The sequence below is a fragment of the Geotrypetes seraphini genome, chromosome 1 (genome assembly GCF_902459505.1).
Source record: "Geotrypetes seraphini chromosome 1, aGeoSer1.1, whole genome shotgun sequence".
Taxonomy (NCBI): Eukaryota; Metazoa; Chordata; class Amphibia; order Gymnophiona; family Dermophiidae; genus Geotrypetes; species Geotrypetes seraphini.
This window is the reverse complement of record NC_047084.1, coordinates 148954199-148979156: the sequence shown is the minus strand read 5'-3', so window position 1 is coordinate 148979156 and position 24958 is coordinate 148954199. Positions and strand designations below refer to the sequence as shown.

Sequence of the window (24958 nt, the reverse complement as noted above, 5' to 3'; positions counted from 1 at the left end):
AAACCTCCCTCCAGCATTGGCAGGTGCAGCACGCTAAACAGGCTGCTTCGAGACTTTCTCCTGCTGTTGAGTCCCTCTGCCGCGTCAGTGACGCAGCAGAGGGACTCAATGGCAGGAGAAAGCTGCAAAGCAGCCTGTTTAGCATGCTGCGGCTGCCAATGCTGGAGGGAGGTTTGTTATTAAGATCATCTCACTGGGAGGGTCGCATGGGAAGGAGAGATAGCAGAGTCAGCAGGGGTTGGGCTGGGAGGAGAGAGAAGCGGTCTGCCTCGGGTGCTTCAAGGCCTGGCTTCTTCGGGCAGCAGCAGCATTTAAAATTCGCTGCTGTTGCCGGCTTCAGGCCTTCCTCTCTGGCGGGTCCTGCCTACTTCCTGTTTTCATGAAGACAGGACCCGCCAGAGAGGAAGACCTGAAGCCAGCAACAGCAATGAATTGTGAATGCTGCTGCTGCTGCCCGATGAAGTTCAAAGAGGAAAGGGAGCAGAGGGGGAGAGAATGGCTTGGAGGGAAGAAGAGATGGCAGGGCATGGAAGGAGGAAGGTATGCCAGACCAAGGGAAAAGGAAGGGGGAAAGGAAGGAGGAGATGCCATATGGAACAGAGAGAGAGAGAGGGCAGACACTGGATGGAAAGAGAAAAGAGGGCAGTGAATGAAAGGGGCAAGACAGAGGGTGAACAGTAGATGGAAGGGGTAGAAAGAGGGAGACAGACACTGAATGGAAGTGTGGAGTACAGGGGAAGCAGCCGTTGGAAGGAAGTGGGGAGGAGAAAGAAAAGAGGCCACATGCAGGATTGAGGGAAGATGACTGAGTTAGAAATAAAGATAGACAGACAGGGGGCCAGGGAGAGACACAGACAGAAAGAATGACAGACAGACAGCGTCCAAGGAGAGAGACAAATAAAAAAAAACAAAAAAACAGACAGACATCTACTCTAGCACCCGTTAATGTAACGGACTAAAACACTAGTGTTGAATAATATGCCATATAAAATGTGTTTGTTTTTTCTGTGATAGTGGGAGATTTATGCACATTAGCTTGTCTGTAAGACCATTAATGAATTGTTTTGATCACTGAAGTTATAAATCTTCAGATACAGTCTGACATAGTTACATTCCATTGATGGTTACTAATTGGAAATTAGACCATGCGCTTGATCTTCATGCTGATGGGTCCATCCGTAACTTTAAAACCCTTTAAGTGAGCTTTTGCTCCACGATTTCTGACTATGAATCACTGCTTGGCAGTCCTACCCCACCCCCGTTGTGTTTTGTCTGCTAGTTATCTTTGTACGACTGATTCTCTGATTGTTATTTTAGCCTGTAAACCACTTAGGGCTCCTTTTTACGAAGGTGCACTAGCATTTTTAGCGCACGCACTGGCTTAGTGCGCGCTAGCCAAAAAAACTACCGCCTGCTCAAGAGGATGCGGTAGCGGCTAGCGCGCGGGGAATTTTAGCATGCGCTATTAAGAACATAAGAAGTTGCCTCCGCTGAGTCAGACCAGAGATCCGTCGCGCCCAGCGGTCCGCTCCCGCGGCGGCCCATCAGGTCCATGACTTCTAAGGTGATCCTTTGCCTAAAACCCTTCAATCCCCTTTTCCTTTCTATCTAGTAACCTTCATAATCCTAACCCTACTTCTATCTGTATCCCTCAATCCCCGTATCCTTCAGGAATTTATCCAATCCTTCTTTAAAACCCCGTAATGTACTCTGTCCTATCACAACCTCCGGAAGCGCATTCCAGGTGTCCACCACCCTCTGAGTGAAAAAGAACTTCCTAGCATTGGTTCTAAACCTGTCCCCTTTCAATTTCTCCGAGTGCCCCCTTGTTCTTGTGGTTCCCAATAGGCTGAAGAATCTGTCCCTCTCCACCTTCTCTATGTCCTTCATGATCTTGTAAGTCTCTATCATGTCTCCTCTGAGTCTCCACTTCTCCAGGAAGAAGAGCCCCAGCCTTTCTAACCTGTCTGCGTATGAAAGGTTTTCCATAAGAACATAAGAAGTTGCCTCCGCTGGGTCAGACCAGAGGTCCATCGCGCCCAGCAGTCCGCTCCTGCGGCGGCCCTTCAGGTCCATGACCTGTAAGGTGATCCTTGTTTAAATCATTTAAGCCCCCTTGTCCTTCTATCTATGCCCTATCATAACCTGTCTCTACCTCTATCTGTTTCCCTCAATCCCCCTGTCCTTCAGGAATTTATCCAATCCTTCTTTGAAACTCGGCAGTGTACTCTGTCCTATCACAACCTCCGGGAGCGCATTCCAGGTGTCCACCACCCTCTGAGTGAAAAAGAACTTCCTAGCATTAGTTCTAAACCTGTCCCCTTTCAATTTCTCCGAGTGCCCCCTTGTTCTTGTGGATCCCAATAGGCTGAAGAATCTGTCCCTCTCCACCTTCTCTATGCCTTTCATGATCTTGTATGTCTCTATCATGTGTCCTCTGAGTCTCCGCTTCTCCAGGGAGAAGAGCCCCAGTCTTTCTAACCTGTCTGCGTATGAAAGGTTTTCCATACCTTTTATCATTTTTGTCGCCCTTCTCTGAACCCTCTCAAGTATTGCCATGTCCTTCTTTAGGTACGGTGACCAATATTGGACACAGTACTCCAGGTGTGGGCGCACCAACGCACAATACAGCGGCATGATGACTTTCAAGGTTACTTTCCCCTAGTACTAACCCCCCCCATTTTGTAGCTGAACATCGGGGGTTTTTCCCCCCTATATGCATGACCTTGCATTTCTCTACATTGAAGTTCATCTGCCATTTGTTTGCCCACTCCTCTAGTTTGTTTAGGTCCCAATGTAGGTCTTCACATTCCTCCGCGGTTTTAACCCTGCTACAGAGTTTAGTGTCATCCGCAAATTTGATAACTTCACACTTCGTCCTTGTTTCTAGGTCATTTATAAATACATTGAACAGCAGCGGTCCGAGCACCGACCCCTGCGGAACACCGCTCGTGACCCTCCTCCAGTCCGAGTAGTGACCCTTCACTCCAACCCTTTGCTTTCTGCCTGCCAACCAGTGTTTAACCCATCTGTATACGTCCCCTTCCACCCCTTCGTAAAAGGAGCCCTTAGTCCTGCTAGTCAGTTAAAGCAGTATAGCAAATTGTGAATACATTTTTAAAAAGAGTCAACTTCTCTTTAAAATTTCTCTGTATGTTTTTCCAAGAGTGCTACCAGACGTGCCAATTTGTTATAGTAGCCCTTTCAGGACCAAGGGACATATTTGTCCCATAACTTTAAAATCCTATAAATTTTGATTGGGATAGTCTACAGTTCTAAATTTGATATGTACGGATTCCATAGGATACTGCCTTTATGTAAACAAACTGGTTCCGACATTCATTCATTAGTGTCGTTGCTAGATTGACGAGAAGATTCACTTGCCACACTGTCCATAAGCCAGAAGTGTAATTTTTTAAATAAAAATAATGATATTTCACAAAAAAAAATCAATTTTTTGGCATCTGCAAGCCCTTTTTACCATAAAAATGTCGTCAAAACCACAAAAATTGGCCTACGATCCTTATGGTCCTGAAAGGGTTAATTAGAACAGTGGTTCCCAACCCTGTCCTGGAGGACCACCAGGCCAATCGGGTTTTCAAGCTAGCCCTAATAAATATGCATGAGAGAGATTTGCATATAATGGAAGTGACAGGCATGCAAATCTGCTCCATGCATATTCATTAGGGCTATCCTGAAAACCCGATTGGCCTGGTGGTCCTCCAGGACAGAGTTGGGAACCACTGAATTAGAACATTCCACAAGGTTTAGGGGCAGATTCTCAAAACTAAAATCTGCCTTTAACTTCTATGCTAAACCGGTTCCAGCCGATTTAGGCCCAGATTCACAAAAGATAGCGATTCAGTCTCTGTTGGCCGATTTTGAAACAGCAATTGATTCACTTATCTTTTTTGCATTTTGAGCGATTGAGTCGGAATAGAGCCCTGACAGTAGTGACAGGAGAAGCAGCCTCACATATCTGCCCAATTTAAAAACAAAAGAAAAGAAAGCCCCCCCCCCGACAAAGAGCCCCACCCCCCTGAACCAATAAAAATGCCTGTCACCGCCTGCCGCTGCTCGCTGCCGCCACTAATGAATAGCAGGAGGGATTCCCATTCCCTCCTACCATCGTCCCCTCTTCTCCCCCCTCCCCCTTGGAAGGGGCCTAAGAAAGTCAAATCAGTGGCCAATCAGAGAATTCCTCAGGCTCTCTGATTGGGAGCCTGAGGCGCCTGAGCTAATCAGAGCCTTAGGCTCCCTCCCCATGCATCATATGATGTGCCAGGCGGGGCCTAAGGCCCACAGTTTGTCAATACTAGAGTCCGGAGGAGCAGGAGGGACTGAGCACCCCTCCTGCTCCCAACTAAAGGTACGGAGAGGGGGCAGGGGGCGTCGGTGGCTGTTGTCCGGTGGCAGGAGGGAGTGGGAATCCCTCCTGCCATTCATTTGCGGTGGCAGCGGACATTTTGTTTGGTTCAGGAAGGGAGGGGGAGGAGCATTTTGTTGGGGGGGGGGCTATTTAAAAAAATTTTTTTTATTTGGGCATTGATATTTTGCGTGTGTAATACATGCAAAATATCAGTGCCATGAAAAAAAACAGATGTCTGGGAAAAGCCAGATATGCCTTCTTTTAAGTGGACTGTCTGGGTACTTGGATGGACTTTCCAAATCCCGGCTGTTTGTCCAGGTTTTGGAAAGCCCTGCACTCCGGCTGCTTCTGGAGGGCCTTCAGCAAGTATGCATGGATGACGTCACACACATCCATGCATGTTGGGCTTTCGGGACAGGAGCTCACGGCAGCCATTTCCTATGAGTGATCTCTATGGTGCAGGAGCCTAGGAAGATCGCTCCTGCCCCGAAAGCCCGCTAGACCACCAGGTACGGTTCTGGGGAGTCTCAGAGGGCTTAAGGTAAGGCCTGGGATTCCGGGGGAAGGCGGGGGGCAGGGTGGGACAGAACCGGCCCGAATATTATTCGCGTTTTTTTAATATCCACGGGCCGGATCTGCCCCTAACCCCCGCGAATATTGAGGGAGAAGTGTATGTGCAAATATTGTCATCCCTTGGGCTAGGCAGACGCCTAGCCATGGAGTGCAACACCAGGTTTGTTTCCAGATGATCTCAGCCAGCAACTGTTTATAAAGGGAACCTACTATCCCTTTCTTCGTTCACCCCAATATAGGGAGGCCGTCAGGCTAATTCCTGCCCAAAACAAAACTTTATTGCATCCCAGCTAATGAGGAACAAAATTGAAGTCCAAAAAAGGAACAACTCTTTAAAAAAAAAAAAAAAAAAAAAGGGTAAAATTCCTTTAAGCAGCTGGTGCGTAACTCATTCAGCTGTTTCAAAAAGTCAGCTCCTCAAGCGTGCCAGAGTTCATATTGCTATTAAAATTCAACTCAGTTCCAGTTCAATTCATTAACCTCCTTTTGTTTCCCAGTTCCTTAAGCAAACTCTTTCGGTTCCTTCTTCATGTAGCCTCTTATGCCGAGCCTTAGCTTCTGTTCTATAACAGCAAACTTTTATTTAAAAAAAACAAAAAAAAACCCAACAACCCACACTGCACCACTGCATGACAAATATCATAGAAACATAGAAAGATGACGGCAGAAAAGGGCTATAGCCCCTCAAGTCTGCCCACTCTACTGACCCACCCAGTTTAGTCTGTGTGCTAATGACCCAACTCCTTAACTCGACCTTCGTAGTGATCCTACGTAGGTGTCCCATTTATTATTAAAGTCAGGCACGCTGGTGGCCTCGACCCAGTTTAGTCTGTGTGCTAATGACCCAACTCCTTAACTCGACCTTCGTAGTGATCCTACCTAGGTGTCCCATTTATTCTTAAAGTCAGGCACGCTGGTGGCCTCGACCACCTGCACTGGAAGCTTGTTCCAGCGATCTATCACTCTTTCCGTGAAGAAGTACTTCCTGGTGTCGCCATTAAATTTCCCTCCTCTGAGTTTGAGTGGATGTCCTCTTGTGGCCGAGGGTCCTTTGGGAAAGAAAATGTCATCTTCCACCTCGACACGTCCTGTGATCGTATTGCCTTTAACTATGTCCACCCGTTCCATCAAGGCAAAACTGAAATGGGGGAAGGGAAGAACTCCACCCGAACTGCTGTGCAAGTCAGGCCCTCCCACATCCTTTTCTTGACAGCTAAACTTTCTGAAGGTTTTTATCAGTTCCAAAACCCTGCTTGTGTGCATGCCTCAGACATAAGAATAGCCTTACTGGGTCAGATCAATGATCCATCAAGCCCAGTAGCCCGTTCTCACGGTGGCCAATCCAGGTCCCTAGTACCTGCCCAAAGAGTAGCAACATTCCATTCAGAATCCTAAAGAGTAGCAAGATTCCGGAACCCCAATGAAAGCAACATTCCAGCATCTCAAAGAAGAGAAAGATTCTAGAACCCCAATGAGAGCAACATTCCAGAGCTGAGATTGTGATGTCATAATGCCTCATTCCACAGTGCCTCAGAGCCAACTTCATCATTGATGTTACAGTGGCTTGACTGTCCTTACTTGGCACACATAAGAGGATAAGAACAGCCATATTGGGTCAGACCAATGGTCCATCATGCCCAGTAGCCCGTTCTCACAGTGGCCAATCCAGGTCCCTAGTACCTGGCCAAAACTCAAGGAGTAGCAACATTCCATGCTACCGATCCAGGGCAAGCAGATGCTTCTCCCATGTTTTTCTCAATAACAGACTATGGATTTTTCCTCCTGGAACTTGTCCAAACCTTTCTTAAAACTAGCTACACTATCTGCTCTCACCACATCCTCTGGCAACACATTCCAGAGCTTAACTATATTCTCTGAGTGAAAAAAAAATCTCCTATTGGTTTTAAAAGTATTTCCCTGTAACTTCATTGAGTGTCCCCTAATCTTTGTAATTTTTGTCGGAGTGAAAAATCAATCCACTTGTACCCGTTCTACTCCACTCAGGATTTTGTAGACTTCAGTCATATCTCCCCTGAGCCATCTCTTTTCCAACATCCCAAACCTTTTTAGACTTTCCTCATATGAAAGGAGTTCCATCCCCTTTGTCATCTTGGCCGCTCTTTGAACCTTTTCTAGTGCCGCTATATCTGTCTTGAGATAAGGAGACCAGAACTGAACGCAATACTACAGGTAAGGTCGCACCATGGAGCGATACAGGGGCATTATAACATTCTTAGTCTTGTTTACCATCCCTTTTTTAATAATTCCTAGCATCCTGTTTGCTTTTTTGGCCGCCGCCACACATTGGGCGGAAGGTTTCATCGTATTGTCTACGATGATACCCAGATCCTTTTCTTGGGCACTAGCCCCCAAGGTGGACCCTAGCATCCGGTACCTGTGATTCAGGTTATTCTTCCTAACGTGCATCACTTCGCATTTGTCCACATTCAATTTCATCTGTCATCTGGATTTTCCTCCTTGCTGATTAATCAGGGCCATTCCAAATCCATAGGAGGATTTTCAGGCTCACCTTCCTCAGGCTGTATATTCTAGCTCCTTATTTCTTCCTCTGGCTCTTGTATTTCCATAGGTACAGCTTCTTCATACATTTCCTGGTCTGCCTTTCTCCTTTCCCATGGGCTCTCGACGCTTTAACCCGCTTACGCTGCAGCCTTCATTCATAAAAGCAGATGGGTGAAAAACTGATAGCTCATAGATAAACATTATACCTCGACCCTGAAGAAGTGGTTGAAACGTGACTTGTGTCAAGAGGGGTGTTGCTGCACGAGAAGTTAAGTTATCATATTAACAAAGTAAGAATGCTTTATAGAGAAAAAAATTATTAATTAAAAATTGAAGGATATATTTGGAAAATGGAAGAGGATCGGTGAAGAATGGGGCCATTATGCAGTTACATTACTCTAGTGGCCATCTGAGGATCCCCGTACAAAAAGTACCGAGTTTGCTATGAAAAAGTTAGTGTTCTTAAAGGTTTTGAACATATTGTGTGATGTAATACCTACAGTGGTGCTAGACGCCATTAAATGCCTACAGAAGCACAAAGGTAGGTGCCGGAAATGTGGGCCTGGAAAACCCTGGCCTACATTTCTGGCGCCTATCTTTGCCTGAGATGCGATTCTCTAACCAGCACCATCACATGATTGACACACGATCAGCAGTTACTTTTAAGGTGGCCGCCGACAACAGCGCCGGTTAGAGAATCCAGGCCTATCTATATTGTGTAACATAATCAGCTACACACAGGTATTCTATACGAGTGTTTCAAAACATGTGGTATGCATACCCTTGGGGGTACGCGAACCTTGTGTTGGGAGTACGTGGCACTGGCCATCGCCAAGGATATTGCCTGCCCGGTCATCCACCGCAGCCGCAACCAAGGATCCTTCCTTCCTGTCTGCCGAAGCTGCTGGCGGGGATCCTTTCATCAGCAACGCAGCACAGCAACACCCCGACAGTAGAAGGCCCGAAGCAGCGAGTTTAGATTGCTGCTGCGACGCTGCCGTTTGGATGAAGGTAATGGTATGTCGGTCTCGGGGTCAGCATGGGGAGGGAGAGCTGGAAGGGTCGGCGGGGGTGCGGCGGGGGGAAGGGTTAGAAAGATGCTGTGGGTTTGTGATTGGGCATTGTTTCCCTGAAAATAAGACCTAGTGGGTTTTTTGGCCCAAAATTAATATAAGACAGTGTCTTATTTTCGGGGAAACACAGTAGGGAAGTGTGGATGTTTTCAAAACAACTAGACCATGTTCATGAGCCTGAAATAGGTTTTGCAGCCCTCTCAATTTGATTTGATTCTATTCAAAGAAATTAGGTTTAGCATGTATGATGTGAATTGTATGAATCTCCTGTAAATATGATTTTTTTTTTTTTTCAAACTTTTCCTTAAATCTTTTGAGAAAAGTTCAGTGGATCCGAGTAAAATAGAAACATTCTCTGAAACGCCAAATAGGCTGATTTGTGCCAAAGTTTCACTTTTAACTTGAAATTCTTTGCCTGTCCTTTAATCATTTATTTGTGATATATAAACCTAATGGATCTTTACGATCCGAAATTCAAAAGCTGTTCATTCCAATAGCGCAGGGAGATTATGCAGATACTAGAGCGATGACTTTCTGTATTGCTGGTGTTAAAATGTGGTGGATTAATTGCGACTGTTTGAAAACCGGTTTCAATTTAAAGAAACAGTTAAAAACGTAGTTGTTTCTTACTATACTTTTTTGATTTATTCATTGGTGTTTGAAGAAAAGAATCTGCTTAAATCGCAAGAATACAACAGCAAACATGGTTATTAGTTGACATTTGCAGAGAAGAAATTATTTAATTATGTAGATTTTAGGATGTGGTTTGTTTTGATCTTATGTATGTTTTAATTGATGTAAATCAGGGGTGCCCAAAAGGTCGATCGCGATCAACCAGTAGATTGCGAAGGCAACGTGAGTCGATCCCGGAGCCCATCCCGGGCTCCGTGATAGACTCGTATTGCCTTCCGTTCTACCTGCTTTCCGACCCTGTAAAGAGGACGCTGAAGCACTGGGCCAGCCAACGTTCCTCACTCGACGTCAATTCTAATGTCGGAAAGGAAGTTCCGGGCCAGCCTATCGCTGCCTGGCTGGCCCGTAACTTCCTCTCCGACGTTAGAATTGATGTCGGGTGGGAAAGGTTGGTCGGCCCGGTGCTTCAGTGTCCTCTTTACGGCGGCGGCTTTTTCCTTGATAGTGGTAGCGGTGGTGGCCTGTTCCCCGATGGCAGCAGCGGTGGCTTGGGGGAGGGCAGGGAGACAGAAAGACAGACAGGGAGACAGAAAGAAAGAAAGGGGGCATGGAGAGAGAAAGACAGACATACAAAAATAAAGTAGGGCAAGGAGACCGAAAGAAAGAAAGGGGAGGAGGGCAGGGAGAGAGGAAGAAAAAGTTGGGGGAGAGAATGAGATCTGGAGGAGAGGAAGCATATATGAGGCTGAAAGAAGAGAAGAAATATTGGATGCACAGTCAGAAGAAGAAAGTGCAACCAAAGACTCATGAAATCACCAGACAACAAAGGTAGGAAAAATGATTTTATTTTCAATTTAGTGATCAAAATGTGTCTGTTTTGAGAATTTTTATCTGCTGTCTATATTTTATCTGCTGGCCCTCCTTTTACTAAACCGCAATAGCGGTTTTTAGTGCAGGGAGCCTATGAGCATCAAGAGCGCGCAGGGCATTCAGCGCAGCTCCCTGCGCTGAAAACCGCTATCGCAGTTTAGTAAAAAGGGAGGGGGTATATTTGTCTATTTTTTGTATAGTTGTTCCTGAGGTGATATTGCATAAAGTCATCTGCCTTGACCTCTTTGAAAAAACCCATGGAATATAAATGATAATTAACATTTTCTCTGCGTACAGTGTGCTTTGTGGTTTGTTTGTTTTTTAATTTTATTGTTGGTAGATCATTTTGACTTGGTCATTTTAAAAGTAGCTCGCAAGCCCAAAAAGTGTGGGCACCCTTGATGTAAACCATTTAGGGGTTGTTGTTTTTTTTGTAAACAGTAAAAAAAAAAAAAGAAGTTTTAAATAAATAAATAATAATAATAATAACAGTTTATATACCGCAGGACCGTGAAGTTCTATGCGGTTTACAATGATTAGAAATGTTACAGATTGAATGAATAAACAAAGTACAGATTTAGCGACAGGTGGTTCTTGCGCTCGGTTGTTAAGGACTAAGATTGAATAGGTTGGTTTCCTAAGTATTTCAGGAATAGATATGTTTTCAGGCGTATCCTGAATTCTCCATAGGTAGTAGGCACAAGCAATTGTTCAAGGTCTTTACCCCATAATGCTGCTTGATGTGCGAGAAGATGTTGATGATGACTTTTAAATTTACAACCTCAGTGTTCAATTATAAACAGTGAACAGCAAACCCAACAACAAAGGTGACCAATTGGGGTTCGGTCTCTTTTATTAAGATGGACTCGACACGATCGTGTTTCGGCCCACAAAGGGCCTGCCTCAGGAGTCTTTTTGTAATCAAATCGTACAAAATCCGCTAAATTTTGATCCTGTTCAACATCTACATAAGAGACTTGGCAGTAGGTCTCCGAGGTAAAATAACACTATTCGCTGATGACGCCAAACTAAGCAATGTAGTGGCCAAGAGTACAACAGACAAAAACTCAATGCCCGACAACATGATGCACGACCTACTACTACTGGAGCGCTGGTCTAGGTCCTGGCAACTCAGCTTCAATGCCAAAAAATGCAAAGTCATGCACCTGGGCAGCCATAATCCATGCAAGACTTACACCCTAAATGGCGAGATCCTAACAAGAACTGAAGCAGAGCGTGACCTAGGGGTGATCGTCAGTGAGGACATGAAGGCTGCCAATCAAGTGGAGCAAGCTTCCTCCAAAGCAAGGCAAATCATAGGTTGCATACGCAGGAGTTTCGTCAGCCGTAAGCCTGAAGTCATTATGCCATTGTATAGATCCATGGTGAGGCCCTACCTGGAATACTGTGTGTAATTCTGGAGGCCGCATTACCGAAAAGATGTGCTGAGACTAGAGTCGGTGCAGAGAATGGCAACCCGGATGATCGCTGGTCTCAAGGATCTCCCTTACGAGGAAAGGCTGGATAAGTTACAGCTCTACTCACTCGAGGAAAGCAGAGAGAGGGGAGACATGATCGAGACGTTCAAGTATCTCACGGGTCGCATCGAAGTGGAAGAAGATATCTTCCTTCTCAAGGGTCCCACGGCAACCAGGGGGCACCTGTGGAAAATCAGGGGAGGGAAACTGCACAGTGACACCAGGAAATTCTTTTTCACTGAAAGAGTGATTGACCGCTGGAATAGTCTTCCACTTCAGGTCACTGAGGCCAGCAGCGTGCCTGATTTTAAGGCCAAATGGGATAGACACGTGGGATCTATTCACTGAGTTAGGTGGGGGAGGGTCATTGCGGTGGGCAGACTGGATGGGCCGTGGCCCTTATCTGCCGTCTATTTCTATGTTTCTATGTTTCTAAATTTCAGCACATTCTATGGAAAACTGCAACTCAAGCGACTAACGTCTACTACTATTAAAAAGAAATAAAAACTACATTCTTCAAGAAATTCCTGAAACAGCCCCAACTTCAAACTTACCGTCCTTCCTCCCCCCCCTCTTCCCACCACACAGAAACTACATAACCTACTCTTTACCTCTCTAGAAAGGACAAATGTTCTTCCATTGTAACCCTCTGTTTTTTATCTCTTTTGTAATCCGCCTTGAACTGCAAGGTAATGGCGGAATAGAAATCTCTAATGTAATGTAATGCAATGTAATTAACCGTGGGCAGTAGTAGACGCTAGTCACTTGAGCTGCAGTTTTCCATAGAATGTGCTGAAATTCGGCGGATTTTGTACAATTTGATTACAAAAAGTCTCTTTGTGGGCCGAAACACGATCGTGTCGAGTCCATCTTAATAAAAGAGACTGACCACCAATGGTCACCTTTGTTGTTGGGTTTGCTGGTCACCTTTGTTGCTGGGTTGGTGTTCACTGGTGTGAAGGCAGTTTCTCCTGTTTGTTTCCAATTATAAACAGTCCCGTAATTTTTTTGCCCGCAGTGCTGAAAAATCCTATATGCAAATTGTATAGCTTTCCCACGTCTGACAACAAGTGGATGCACATCCGGGAACAAATGTCTGAGAGCATTATGTCTTTTCATATTCCCAAGGAAATACTCGGCCTCTACGTAGCGGAAGACACGAGGAGGTAAGGAAAAGGAAACTTCTTATAAAGAAGCGGAAGTACCGTAAATCAAGTATCTTTTCAACTATTAAGCCTTGTCGTTACAAGAGATTCTTTGATAAATTGCTTGGTTTTCAGGCAGGTAAAATGGATTCATGGCCCATTCATACATGTTCTTTAGGAAACTATTGAAAACAGATTTATTCGAAAAGTTTGTAAATTGATGTTTCAGAATATGGATTGGAAATTTGCACATTGATTTTACAGTTGTACTTTTTAGAGAATTATCTATTTTTGTGAATGCATTTTATTCAATTATTGTATAATTTTAGTTGTTTTTAGATTTCGTACTTGTATTCATTGTTTGTATATTTTTAGTACGGTATGTGAACCACCTAGAACTATGTGACAGGGCGGTATATAAAAATAAAATTATTATTATTATTAGTGCAGAGACACATTGCATCATCTCTATTGATTAAAATATGCCAAGTGCTTTTGAAATCTTAGGGCACAACAAAGGGTTCCCCTAAGGTATGATATAATAATAATAATAATTATTATTTATTTATAACCCGCTATTCCTTAACAGTTCAGAGCAGTTTACAACAAAGAGAATTTGCCAGACGCAGATGAAATACAAATGGAATTATATAACTTGCATGGTGGGGTTTCTTTAGGCAAAATTGTCATTTCCTTAAACATTTGGTAATTGGTAAGGGAAAGAATTCACAAGTAGAGGTTTCTCAAACAAATTTGTCATAGAAATAAGATTTCACAGATTTCCTAAACATTTGATAAGACGATGAATTTATAAATAATAATAATAACAGTTTATATACCGCAATACCGTTAAGTTCTATGCGGTTTACAATAGATTAAGCGAGGTACAAATTGATTGAATTTAAGAGGGGGGAAGAGGAGAGTTAATAGAACTGGAAATGCGTTGTTGAGGAGAAAGAGATTAATAGAACAGAGGAATCACTATGGAGGAGAAAGAAGATGAGTGGGTCAGTTGTCGAGATACTTTAGGAACAGTTGAGTTTTTAGACGTTTTCTGAATTCCTCATAAGTAGTGGGCGAAAGCAGTTGATCTAGGTCTTTACCCCACAATGCTGCTTGAAGTGAAAGAAGGTGTTCATGGTGTTTTTTCAGTTTACAACCTCTAACTGTGGGGGAAACGAAGTAGGAATGAGAGCTTCTCTTGTGTCTGTTGGCAGAGAAGGCGAAAAGGTCAATTATGTATTTAGGGGCAAGTCCGTTTAGCGCTTTAAAGCAGAAGCAGGCGAATTTAAACTTTATGCGTGCTTCCATCGGTAGCCAATGTAACTGCCGGTAGTAGGGTGATACATGATCGAATTTCTTTAGTCCGAAGATTAATCTGACCGCTGCATTTTGCACTATAGCCTGGTAAGCTAAAGTTTTGTCCAGGAATCTTTTTACAATGCATCCTTTTAGTGTAGGAAAAGAGAATAGGTGGTTGACAAGATAAATGGGAGCAAATCCTGCCAATGTTTTGTAGCACGTACGTTTGAAAATAATTCTGGCCTCCGCTGGCAGCCAGTGTAATTTCCTATAGTATGGGGTACCCCAGCTTTAAGCTTGCTTTATCAAACATCTCCCGCTCATAGGAGTTCCTGGTTATACTGCGCAACAAATTTTAACTTTTTTTTCTGGGGTAAGAAGAAAACGAAGTTTACTTTATAGAATTTGACCTCCTGTGCATGAAAATAGCTTCAGTTTTCTCCTATCACATATAGTTTTTGAGCAAATTGCAAATATTTATAGCATGAGAAGTCATCATGTAACGCATTATACCAATTTAAGAGTTCCTATAAATATTATTTTCTAGAATCGTTTTGCTGTTGTAGTGTGTTTATAAACAAGATTAGGAGCATCTCTAATTAATGTCCAATGGTCAGCCAGCATTGATGAATTCAATCTGCCCTGATATCGTTTCTCCATTGTAGCAATGTCGTGGTGAAACCTTTCCCCATGCTCATCACTAAGGGCTCTTTTTACTAAGGTGCGTTAGGGCATTAACGCGCGGAGTAGCGTGCACTACAATGCCGCGTGCGCTAGACGCTAACACCTCCATAGAGCTTGCGTTAGGATTTTCATCTATCGCGCGGTTTTGCGCATGGTAATTGTCAGCGCATGCTAAAAATGCTAGCGTACCTTAGGAAAAGGATCCCTAACACTGCCAAGATTATCGGGGAAAAAAAAATCTAATTTGACTCAAACTGATTGTTATAACGTTTACTCCAAGCATTAGAAAAATGTAGCGAAAATGTTAATTTTTGCATTTTAATGCTCTTTTGCAAAAAAAAAAAAAAAAAATCTGAGGATTATACCGAAAAATTAAGGTCAGATTTGAATTCAGCGACTCCAAATCACTATAGAACACCCCACTACAATTCATGCCCCAAAACCTCTGTTTCACAGTGTTATCAGGCAATAAACTTTCACCGCTTTACTCTGGCCTATCCTGTGATAGCGAGCCTGAGCCTGTGGGTCATTTTGTGGGTTCCAGTCAGTAATTCCTTGCGCATCTCAGTTATTCGACTGCTCAAAAGCAAACAAAATAAGAAAGCCTGTTCAGGGATTTTTTTTTCAAGCAATAAGCGGATGATACGATAACATTGTGCCTATTTTTAGTCAACAAAAACATGCATAAATGACCCTAATACAGTGGAACGCCCATTATCCGAACTCCAGTTATCCAGATTGCTTCGGGGTCTATTCCTATTACTTTCCCTCCCACTAGTGCTCCTTCTCTGCTTCTGCTGCCCATCCCCCATCAGCCCATCCCCCCCCCCCCCGACCCAGGAGACTTTCCCCCACCGTCAGCACGCCCTTGCAATGAGTAGCCTCACAAAACTGCCGCTGGAAGTCTCGGCAGCTATTTTTGTCGCTGACAGAGCATGGGCAGGAGCAAGTAGGATTGCTCCTACCCCAGCTCTGCCGCTAGACCACCAGGGAAACAAGATAGGACTGGGGTCTTTCCTCTAGGTTCGGGATGGGGTTGATGGTGCCTGTTCAGGGAGGGAGGGAGAATACTACCTTTTCTTGTCGGGGACAGGGGTGCGCTGAAGGTATTTTTTTAAATTAAAAACAAAAGAAAAAACTTAACGTCCAGTCATCTGGATTTTTGTGTGGGACCATTTACAGAATCAGGGCCTTAACGTGCCCTGCTCAGAAGGGCAGTTTTGTAAAAGGCCGCCATTGTTTATGTCTTCAAATATTTTGTTTGTTTTTTTTTTATTTATTTATTTATAAAATTTTTACAATATTTCCAAGCATATACATCTTGTACAGTAAAGTGAGCTCAAAAGAAGAAATAAAATTACAAAATTAATATTTACTTCAAAGAAATACTAATCTAACTGATCTCACACTAGTCCTCAATATTATTGGATCCATAATCAAGAGTAGAACATATATAATTCAAATTAATTAAACAAGAAAAATCCTTATCTAACCAAAGTGCAGGAAACTAACTTTCCTTGGACGTTGTTATTCCTTTTTCTAGACGTTTCACTGAGAGAAAGCTAATCAGTTGAGATGGCTCTGTAAATATATACTTCAATGATAGATATCTAACTACACATTTACATGGATATCTCAAAAAGAAAATACCCCCTATTTGTGTCACTCCAGGTTTTAGAATTAAAAATTCTTTCCTTCTTTTTTGAGTCTCTCTAGAGACATCAGGGAAAATCTGAATATGCTGTCCCAGGAAGTCTTTGGATCTATTTTTAAAGAAAAGTTTTAATATCCAATCCCTGTCTGGAGCCAAAGCAACAGACAACAAGAGAGTAGCTGGAACAACCAATTCTCTATCCGATTGTTCCAGTATAGCCGAAATGTCCAATGACCTCTCCCGATGTCTTCAAATATTTTGTAATTCACAAGATGTACTACCTCCAATTTATTTGAATAACAGATTTGTTTTGAAAGATAATATAAAATCTAGGAGAGTTCAAACGTCTTTTACTTTTCCAATAATTAAGGGAAAAAGAATTAAAACAATATTATTTAGGAAATATGGCCCTTTATGAATCTGTTAATGTTTTTTTAAAATTATATTTTAACTGTAATTCACTGGAAATGACTGGTTGATTTTCTTACCGTTATCCGCAAAGTTAACTGATCAGTTTATTTCCGACTGGCATTTTTATCTTTACCATAGGACTTCATGGGGACCCCTGAAGAAGGCATTCTGTCAAAACACAGACCGTGTTGGGTCCAGGTCCAAAGCTTTTCAGCGGACTGCGTCCTAGAGGTTTTTATGTGGTTTGCCAAGGTTTTTTTTTTTTAATAATAATTTTTATTAAATTTTTTGGGTATATAAATTCAAGCAATACCAACATCAACTAACAAGAGAAAGAGCAGGAACAGTCAGGTCATTCGTGTCATTCCTTCACGAAGACCCACAGAAACCAACCCCCCTCCAAGCCTCATCCCCCCCCACTCAAGTGTCAAAAGTTCAGTAAAGAACTTCGAGCTCTAGGGGACAATCCCTCCCAAACGGGAGACCATATTCTCCTGAATTTCCTCCATGGCCCAGGACCTCCCCTCCGAACATCCAGATATTGAAATTTCAACAAAGTAAACAATTCATTTCTCCACATAGTAAAGGTAGGTACTTCAGCTTGGCGCCACAACAAAAGGATACACTTCCGGGCCAACAAAGAGGCCTTTTGCAATAACATGTTGCCCCCTCTAGACAGACCCAAATGAACCCCCTGAGAAAAGAGCAGAGCGTCTGCCCTCAAGGGAATCTGCTTGCGCAGGGCAGACTCCAGGTACAGTGCTACAAAAGGGTTGCCAAGTTTTAATATTAATAAAGTCCATCTCAGGAACATCATTTCTCCACATTGGTTTTTGTTTTTCCTATTGTTTTTTATGTACATCAAAGCATTTTAGGTTGGGTTTGGGTTTTTTTTGCTTTCTTTAACAAATTTGGGCAGTGGTTAGCAAAAGTTTTTTGGATTAATGAAGGGTTTTCCAGGTACAGTGATATTTTGGTTACCCTATTAAGAGAGTGCCTGTTATTTTGAGTAGCTGCTTTTTATCTTTGCATTTTGGATGGATCAATAAAGTACCATCATAATAACTGTTGATCTAGTCAATAATAGTCCCAGAAGAATTTTTCTGAGTAATGGTTATTTTTAGCCAGAAGTCGCCCGGGTCATTAAAAGGACTCTGTGGTTGCACCCTCCGGTACGTTCCACTTTCCCTTAAGAACATAAGAAATTCCTCTGCTGGGTCAGACCGGAGGTCCATTGCGCCCAGCAGTCCGCTCATGCGGTGGCCCATCAGGTCCAGGACCTGTATAATCAGTGTTCTCCCCAGGGCCTTTCAGCCGGGCGCTCCGCCCAGCTAATTTAGATGAGCGCCCGGCTGTAATCTCAATCGCAATCCTGCTGCTTCTGCCGCCTTCTGCTCAACATTTTTAAAAAAAACCTTCTCACCGGCTTGGAGATTTGCCGGGCTGACTCGGCACAGCCTGAATCGCAGGAGCCTGACTTTTTTTTTTTTTTTTTTAAAGTTTTTAACGCCAGCAAGCGACTTGAACCCATGCTCCTGGGCTCTAAAGTGCATGCCGCTTCCCTCCGAAACCGGAAGTCACGTCCCGAGGGGGGAAGAGAAGGGAAGTCGGCATGCACACGCCCCGGAGCATGGGTTCGCTATAGGAGACAGGTCAGCTTACAACTTGCTCTTGCTTGCTTCGGGCTTTCCTCGCTGCCGGGTCCTGCCTACTTTCTGTTTCCGGCAACGAGGAAGGCCCGAAGCAAGCAAGAGCAGCGAGTTCTAAGCTTCCCTCCGTTGCTGACTTATGGAAGATAGGTCAGCGATGGAAGGAAGCTTACAACTTGCCTTAGTCCAGCCCTGCACAACATGCGGCCCAAAACGGATCTCACTGCCGATATTGGCTCTCACTCCGCTCTCCTTTGAAGATTAGCTCAGGAGGCAAGATTTAGCCCGAGATCAGACGAACATTAAAGGGCATCTGAGCAGATTGAGGAGAACATGTCCTGTTTTTCCTTGCCTAAAAATACCACCTTGTCTAATGTAATCTCTGATCAGATCCTTAAGAGTGATGCAACTATGTATGCTGGACAGTCTCCTCCAGTAAACAGAGCTTTAAAGCCTGCAGCCATACAGAACTAGATGGTCAAAGGGCTCCGAAGTGTAGTATTGCCAAGGGATCTGTCTCACAAGTTTCTGCTGCTGGCAGATATAAACACAGCACAAGAAATAGAGACTTGTGGCATTCTGTGTGGAAAGCTGATGCATACCCATGTAATAGTGCCAAAGCAGTCTATGGACCAGACTACAGTACAGTGATATGGGGAATATGGAAGAATTATTCAGTGTTCAAGATCAACATGATCTCCTCACAGAAGAAAGATGGAGAGAAAGAGAGAGGCAGATACTGGAGAGGGGGAGAGAGAAGGGAAGGAGATAGAGATGTCAGACCATGGGGTGGAGTGGCAAGGAAGGAAGGAAGGAAAGGAGAAGAGAGAGATGCCAGAGTATAGGGGAGGGGTGGAGACAAAAAATGGAGAGGGGTTGAAGCTGAAATAAATCATGTACAAAGGAGAGAAAGGGCACAGGATATAGAGTTTACTGAAGAGACATAGAAAGAGGGAAGATACCATATGGAACAGAGAGAGGGCAGACACTGGATGGAAAAGGCAGAAAGGGTGGACAGTGGATGCAAGGGGCAGAGATAGGGTGGACAGTAGATGGAAGGGGTAGAGAGAGGGTAGAGGCTGGGTGGAAGGGGCAAAGAGAGAGGACAGATGTTGCATGGAAGGGAGCGAGGACAAATGCTGAATAGAAAGATGACTAAAGCAGAAACGACAAAAGGTAGAAAAAAAATATTTTTTTTGCTTTACGTAGAATCAAGTAGTATTGTAACTGTATTGATAAAAATTTATCAATAGGAAATGGAAATAAGGCAATTTTGAGGGGACTAAACCCCTTTTCTCAGATCAGGACAGGATACCATAACAGCTGTATACTGTACTGTCTTGAAGAAAGATTTGGCCTCTGAAAGCTAATTGAAAAATGGATTAGTCCAATAAAATGGTATTTTCATATTTCTCATTATTTGTTTTATTTCTATTTGTTAATTTGTAAAGTGGTGACTGTTATGTAGAAGTTTTTTTTCAAATTTACATCTACTGTCTTTATATTTTGCACAGTATTAGGGGACATGTGTCACTGTTTCTGTGGTGTTGCATTGTATGAAGAGTCTGGTTTCTACATATTTCTATTTTTAGTTTGTGATTATTCCATATTGGGCGAGGGTGTATCTGTGTTCTGTGTGTATGAAAAGGACATGGCTTTCTGTTAGCATCGACTACAGGATCAATTGAATGTGTAGGATCTGGTTTGTTTAGTTTTACAATGCGTGTGTTGGTGTTCTAGTGCTCACTGCAGTGTTTAAGATGCTGCCTTTTCCTAGATGCACCCTTATTGTGTGACTCATGGATTATTACTAAAAATATATTTTTTTATATAGAGGAGGGGGTTGTTAAAAAAAATGATTAGCACTGGCTGTCATATATACTAGGTACACCACTGGATTTAATGACCCTATTCTAACTTTACTGTTGACGTAGGTGTTGTCCCCCCCCAACACACAGACACACACATTATAAAGAATTAAATTAAAGTTGTATTATCATCAAGCAGCTTTCAAATGACATTATAAGCAAATAAAAATAAAATATTTTTAATACATTGCTAATTATTACCTGCATCTTTACCTATACTGTTTTGCCCTAGCTCTTACTTTGCACTATAGCAAAATAAAAAAGAAGCAGATAAAGATCAATCACACAGGTGCCCTTCAAGGCTCAGTAACACCTCTCCATAAATTATGTGGAAGAGGTCTGGAAGTGGGGATAGCATCTATTTCATATCCTCAGTGAGACCTCAGGAAGGAACATAGTGATCAAAACATTATTAGATGTGTTGTACAGCCATTTCTTGTATGACTGGATGAGCTATATTTATCTTTTTTTTTTTTTAGTTGTTTAAATTCATGCAAAAATAAATGGTTAGATTGAACCTAATGACTTCATTAACACATTTCCCTTTTTTAAACCTCTATACCATTTGAAAGAGGGTGAATATCTAATTATTCACTTCTAGAATTGGATACTTCTTAGATTTAGTAAAAATATTCTGGCACAAGTGTCAAACCTTAAAAAAGGAGGTCATATCGAGCATTGGAAAATAATAATAATTAACTAATAAAAATAGTATACATTTAATTTTTTCCACTATCAAATTTCCCCGCCCTGCCCCACCCGGCTACTTTTTCATGCCACCCGGCTGGAAAAAATTTCTGGGGAGAACACTGATAATAATCCTATATCTATACCCTTCTATCCCCTTTTCCTTCAGGAAATTATCTAATCCCTTCTTGAAACCCAATAGTTTACTCTGTCCTATCACACCCTCTGGAAGCACATTTCAGGTGTCCACCACCTTTTGGGTGAAGAAGAACTTCCTAGCATTGGCTCTGAATCTGTCCTCTCTCAATTTTTCCGAATGCCCTCTCGTTCTTTAGTTTTCGAAAGTTTGAAGAATCTGTCCCTCTCCATTTTCTCTATGCCCTTCATGATCTTGTAAGTCTCTATCATGTCCCCTCTAAGCCTCCTCTTTTCCAGGGAAAAGAGCCCCAGTTTCTCTAATCTTTCAGCGTTGCTCTTCTCTGAACCCTCTCGAGCATCGCCATATCCTTCCTGGAACTTTAACATCTGTATGAGCCTTCCTTATAGGAGGCTTCCTTTTTGGATCTTACAGTCAAGACAGTGTTCCTAGTAGTGATTACGTCAGTGATTACAAGCTCTTTCCTGCAGGGAGCCATTCCTTAGGTTCACAGAAGCAAGGCTGTCCTTATGCACAGTTCCATCTTTCTTAACGAAGTACGTTTATCTGATTTTTGCCCTACTGGGTCTAAGAAAAAGGATAAAGCATTGCATTTGCTGGATGTCATGCAAGTACTTCTTCTGCACCTCAAAGTTACCGAGTTTCGCTTTTCAGGTCACTTTTTTGTTTTCACCAGTCATGCCAAGAAACGGAGGCCGGCATCTAAAGCCTCAATTTCCAGATGGATTAAAATGGCCATTTCCTCCTTGTTTGTGGGCTGTGGTAAACAACCACTGATCACATTGAAAGCACGCTACACTTGTGGGTGGAGACTAGGGCTGTCTCGCCTGAGTAGATTTGAGAGCGGCTACATGGTCTGCCCTTTATACCTTAACCATCGTGGACATAGCATCTGGGAAGGATGCCGCTTTTGGTGCCTCTATTTTAAAGGCAGACACAGCAGGCACACCCTAGACTCTGGGGACTGCTTTGGTATATCTCTAGCATTCAGGACCTCTAGACACATTGCAGTAGAAAGAAAGATTAGGTTCTTACCTCAGTAATCTTCTTTCTTGTAGATGTGTCTAGTGGTCCTGAAGCCCCACCCTGTCTATAGGCTTTGTTTCAAGTTTCAAGTTTATTAATTCTTTTGATTAATCGCTTAATCATAGTTCTAAGTGATGAACAATTTAAAATACATTCAAAGGGAAACAATACAATACAATACAAACTTTGAACAATACAATATGGTTAAAAATTAACTCATCATATTCATAACATAAGGTAAAAAGGGGTAGTGAAATACAATTTAATATAGGAAAGCAGAATAAAAAAGGAAAGGTACATGAGGGAAAAAAATAAAAGCATATTAATAGAATAAAATCGATGACCTGGGTATTAAGAGATTAAATATCAAAGGTATCTTTAAAAAGAAATGTTTTTAAATTACTTTTGAATCTTCCCAGATCCTGCTCCTTTCGTAAATAGATTGGAAGAGCGTTCCAAGTCTGTGATGCGGTTACTGAAAAAATAAATTGTCGTCTTGTGTTTATAATCTTAAGTGAAGGGATAGTTAATAAATTTTGTTCATTTGATCTTAAAGCTCTGACAGGATTATATGGAATTAGGCATTTATATATGAATGCTGGTGTTTTATTGAGAAGAGATTTGAAGGTAAGCAAACAAAGTTTATATGTTATCCTATGGATAACTGGAAGCCAATGTGCATTTTTTAGAAGAGGTGTAACATGATCAAACTTTCTAGAAATGGTAATAAGTTTAATGGAAACATTCTGAATAATCTGAAGGCGTTTAATTTCATTTAATGATATTCCCTTGAAGAGTGCATTACAATAGTCTATTTTAGAGATCACCAAGGAGTGAATTAGAATATTTAATGACGTTGGACATAAGAATTTGGAGATTGAACAAATTTTATGTAATCTATAGAATGTTGTTTTAACGATATTGCTGATGTGATTGTGAAAATTTAATTTGTTATCGAAAATCACCCCTAAAATTTTTATATGATTGACTGATTGTAGGGGGGTGTTTTTTATAGAAATTGGAGCGGGAAGAACGGAACTTTCTTTCCATGGAAATAACATAATATTAGTTTTTTTAATATTGAGTGCCAATTTATTCGTGTTCAGCCAGTGATAAACTAGATCCAGTTTCTCATTAATATCTTGGATATCAGATGTTTTATTAGTATCTATTGGATGCAGGAGCTGAATATCGTCTGCATATGCATAAATCTGAAATCCCACGGATTGACATAATGTGATTAGAGGAGCAAGAAAAATATTAAATAGTAAAGGAGAGAGAATAGACCCTTGAGGCACCCCGTGAGTGGAAAATGAAGATTTTGATATTGCATCTTTGAAGAAAACAATAGATGTACGATCTGTTAGGTACGATTCGAACCAAGAAAGAACTTGGTCTGTAATACCAATGGATTTAAGTCTGTTAAGAAGAAGTTGATGGTCAATTGTGTCGAAAGCCGCAGAAAGATCAATAGAGATTAACAAAGTTGATTGGTGATGATCTCTAGAAAGTATTGAATGGAGGTAGTCATTCCAATTAATGAAAGTTCAGTGCTATGATGATGTCTAAAACCAGTTTGGTTAGGATGCAATACATTAGTCTTTGCCTGAATATGAAGAATGTTCTGTCTCTCAGAGTTGCTGAGAGGGGAAAAAAAAAGAAAGGTGATGCATAGGTAAATCATCATAATCATACAATCTAGTTTAAGTCTTTGATAACAGATCATGTGAGTAGCTACGAACTCTACACATAATTAGTACTGTTTGCACAAGTTTGGATGTTATAATGTTTTCTTCTATGTTACAGAGAAGAACCAACTTGTAGTGTCGGGGAATTTTTCCCATTTTCCTCCTTCCTGTCATGTCTTTTATTACAGTGCTACTTGATTGCTTTGTACAAACTGAGGAGGCAGGAGCAGCTCCCTGGGAAGGAGATGGAGTTGGAAAACATGATTGACAGTTTTCTACATGCAACTTTCTAGTTCAGATACAAAACCCTAGTGTTCAGGACCAGTGGACACATCTACAAGAAAGAAGATTGCGGAGGTTAAAAAAAAAAAAAAAACAACCCTAATCTTTTTATCCCTTATTCTTCTGCATGATCTACAAATCATTTTGAAGGGAACAAAAATAAAATGTATCTGCTTTCATTAAAAAGAAAAGTAAACATGTCTAGATAGATCTGAGCATAAAGAAAAATACACCAAGATAAGCTGTAATTTTCAACAGTAATATATTATCTGCTCCAAAGCACAAGATGCAATTAAGATGACTTGATTCATTGCTACCTCCCAGGAAACTCAAACTTTAGAGCAATGAGAGTGGTATGACACAACAAAAAAATCTGCAATCTTTTTTGTTTCTAGAAATCCAGCACTTGACTCAATCGATGTGCTTTCGGATACAGCTGTCCTTTGCCTGCACCATTCAAAATGATTTTAATTCCACCTCCACCTCTTTTGTTTCCTAATGAGCTTAGGCTTAACTCCAGTTCTTAACAGCGACATGAGGATGCCTTTGTCCTTCTTTGGAAACCATCACCTAGCTGTGTCTAATGCAAGTGTCCTCAACCCATTACTGGGATATATCTAGCCCATGTGGTTTCAGGATATCTAGATTAAATATGTGTGTGATAAATTTCGATACAATAAAGGCAGTACATGCAAATACGTTTCACTCATAGTCATTCTGGATATCCTGCAGACCATACTGGCTGGATGTGCCAAGGGCTGGACTGAGAATGCCACATCTAGTCTGTAAGAAAAGGTTAAGGAGGGGTCTAGGAAAGCTCTTACCTGGTAAAGTAACAGGTGCTTGGAAGTACCCAAAATATTTTAGAGTACTGTATTTCTCGCTC

General features: G+C 42.1%; 1 protein-coding gene across 7 annotated transcripts in view; it reads left to right on the top strand.

Annotated features, from left to right (window-relative positions):
* Positions 1-24958, top strand: part of INPP4B (inositol polyphosphate-4-phosphatase type II B) — an 812760-nt gene that overhangs the window by 407234 nt on the left and 380568 nt on the right. For all 7 annotated transcript variants that reach the window (XM_033939865.1, XM_033939855.1, XM_033939874.1 and 4 more), the window contains one exon: positions 12538-12685. In XM_033939865.1, the coding sequence (XP_033795756.1) occupies positions 12538-12685 (148 nt within the window). The remainder of the gene's footprint in view (positions 1-12537; positions 12686-24958) is intronic.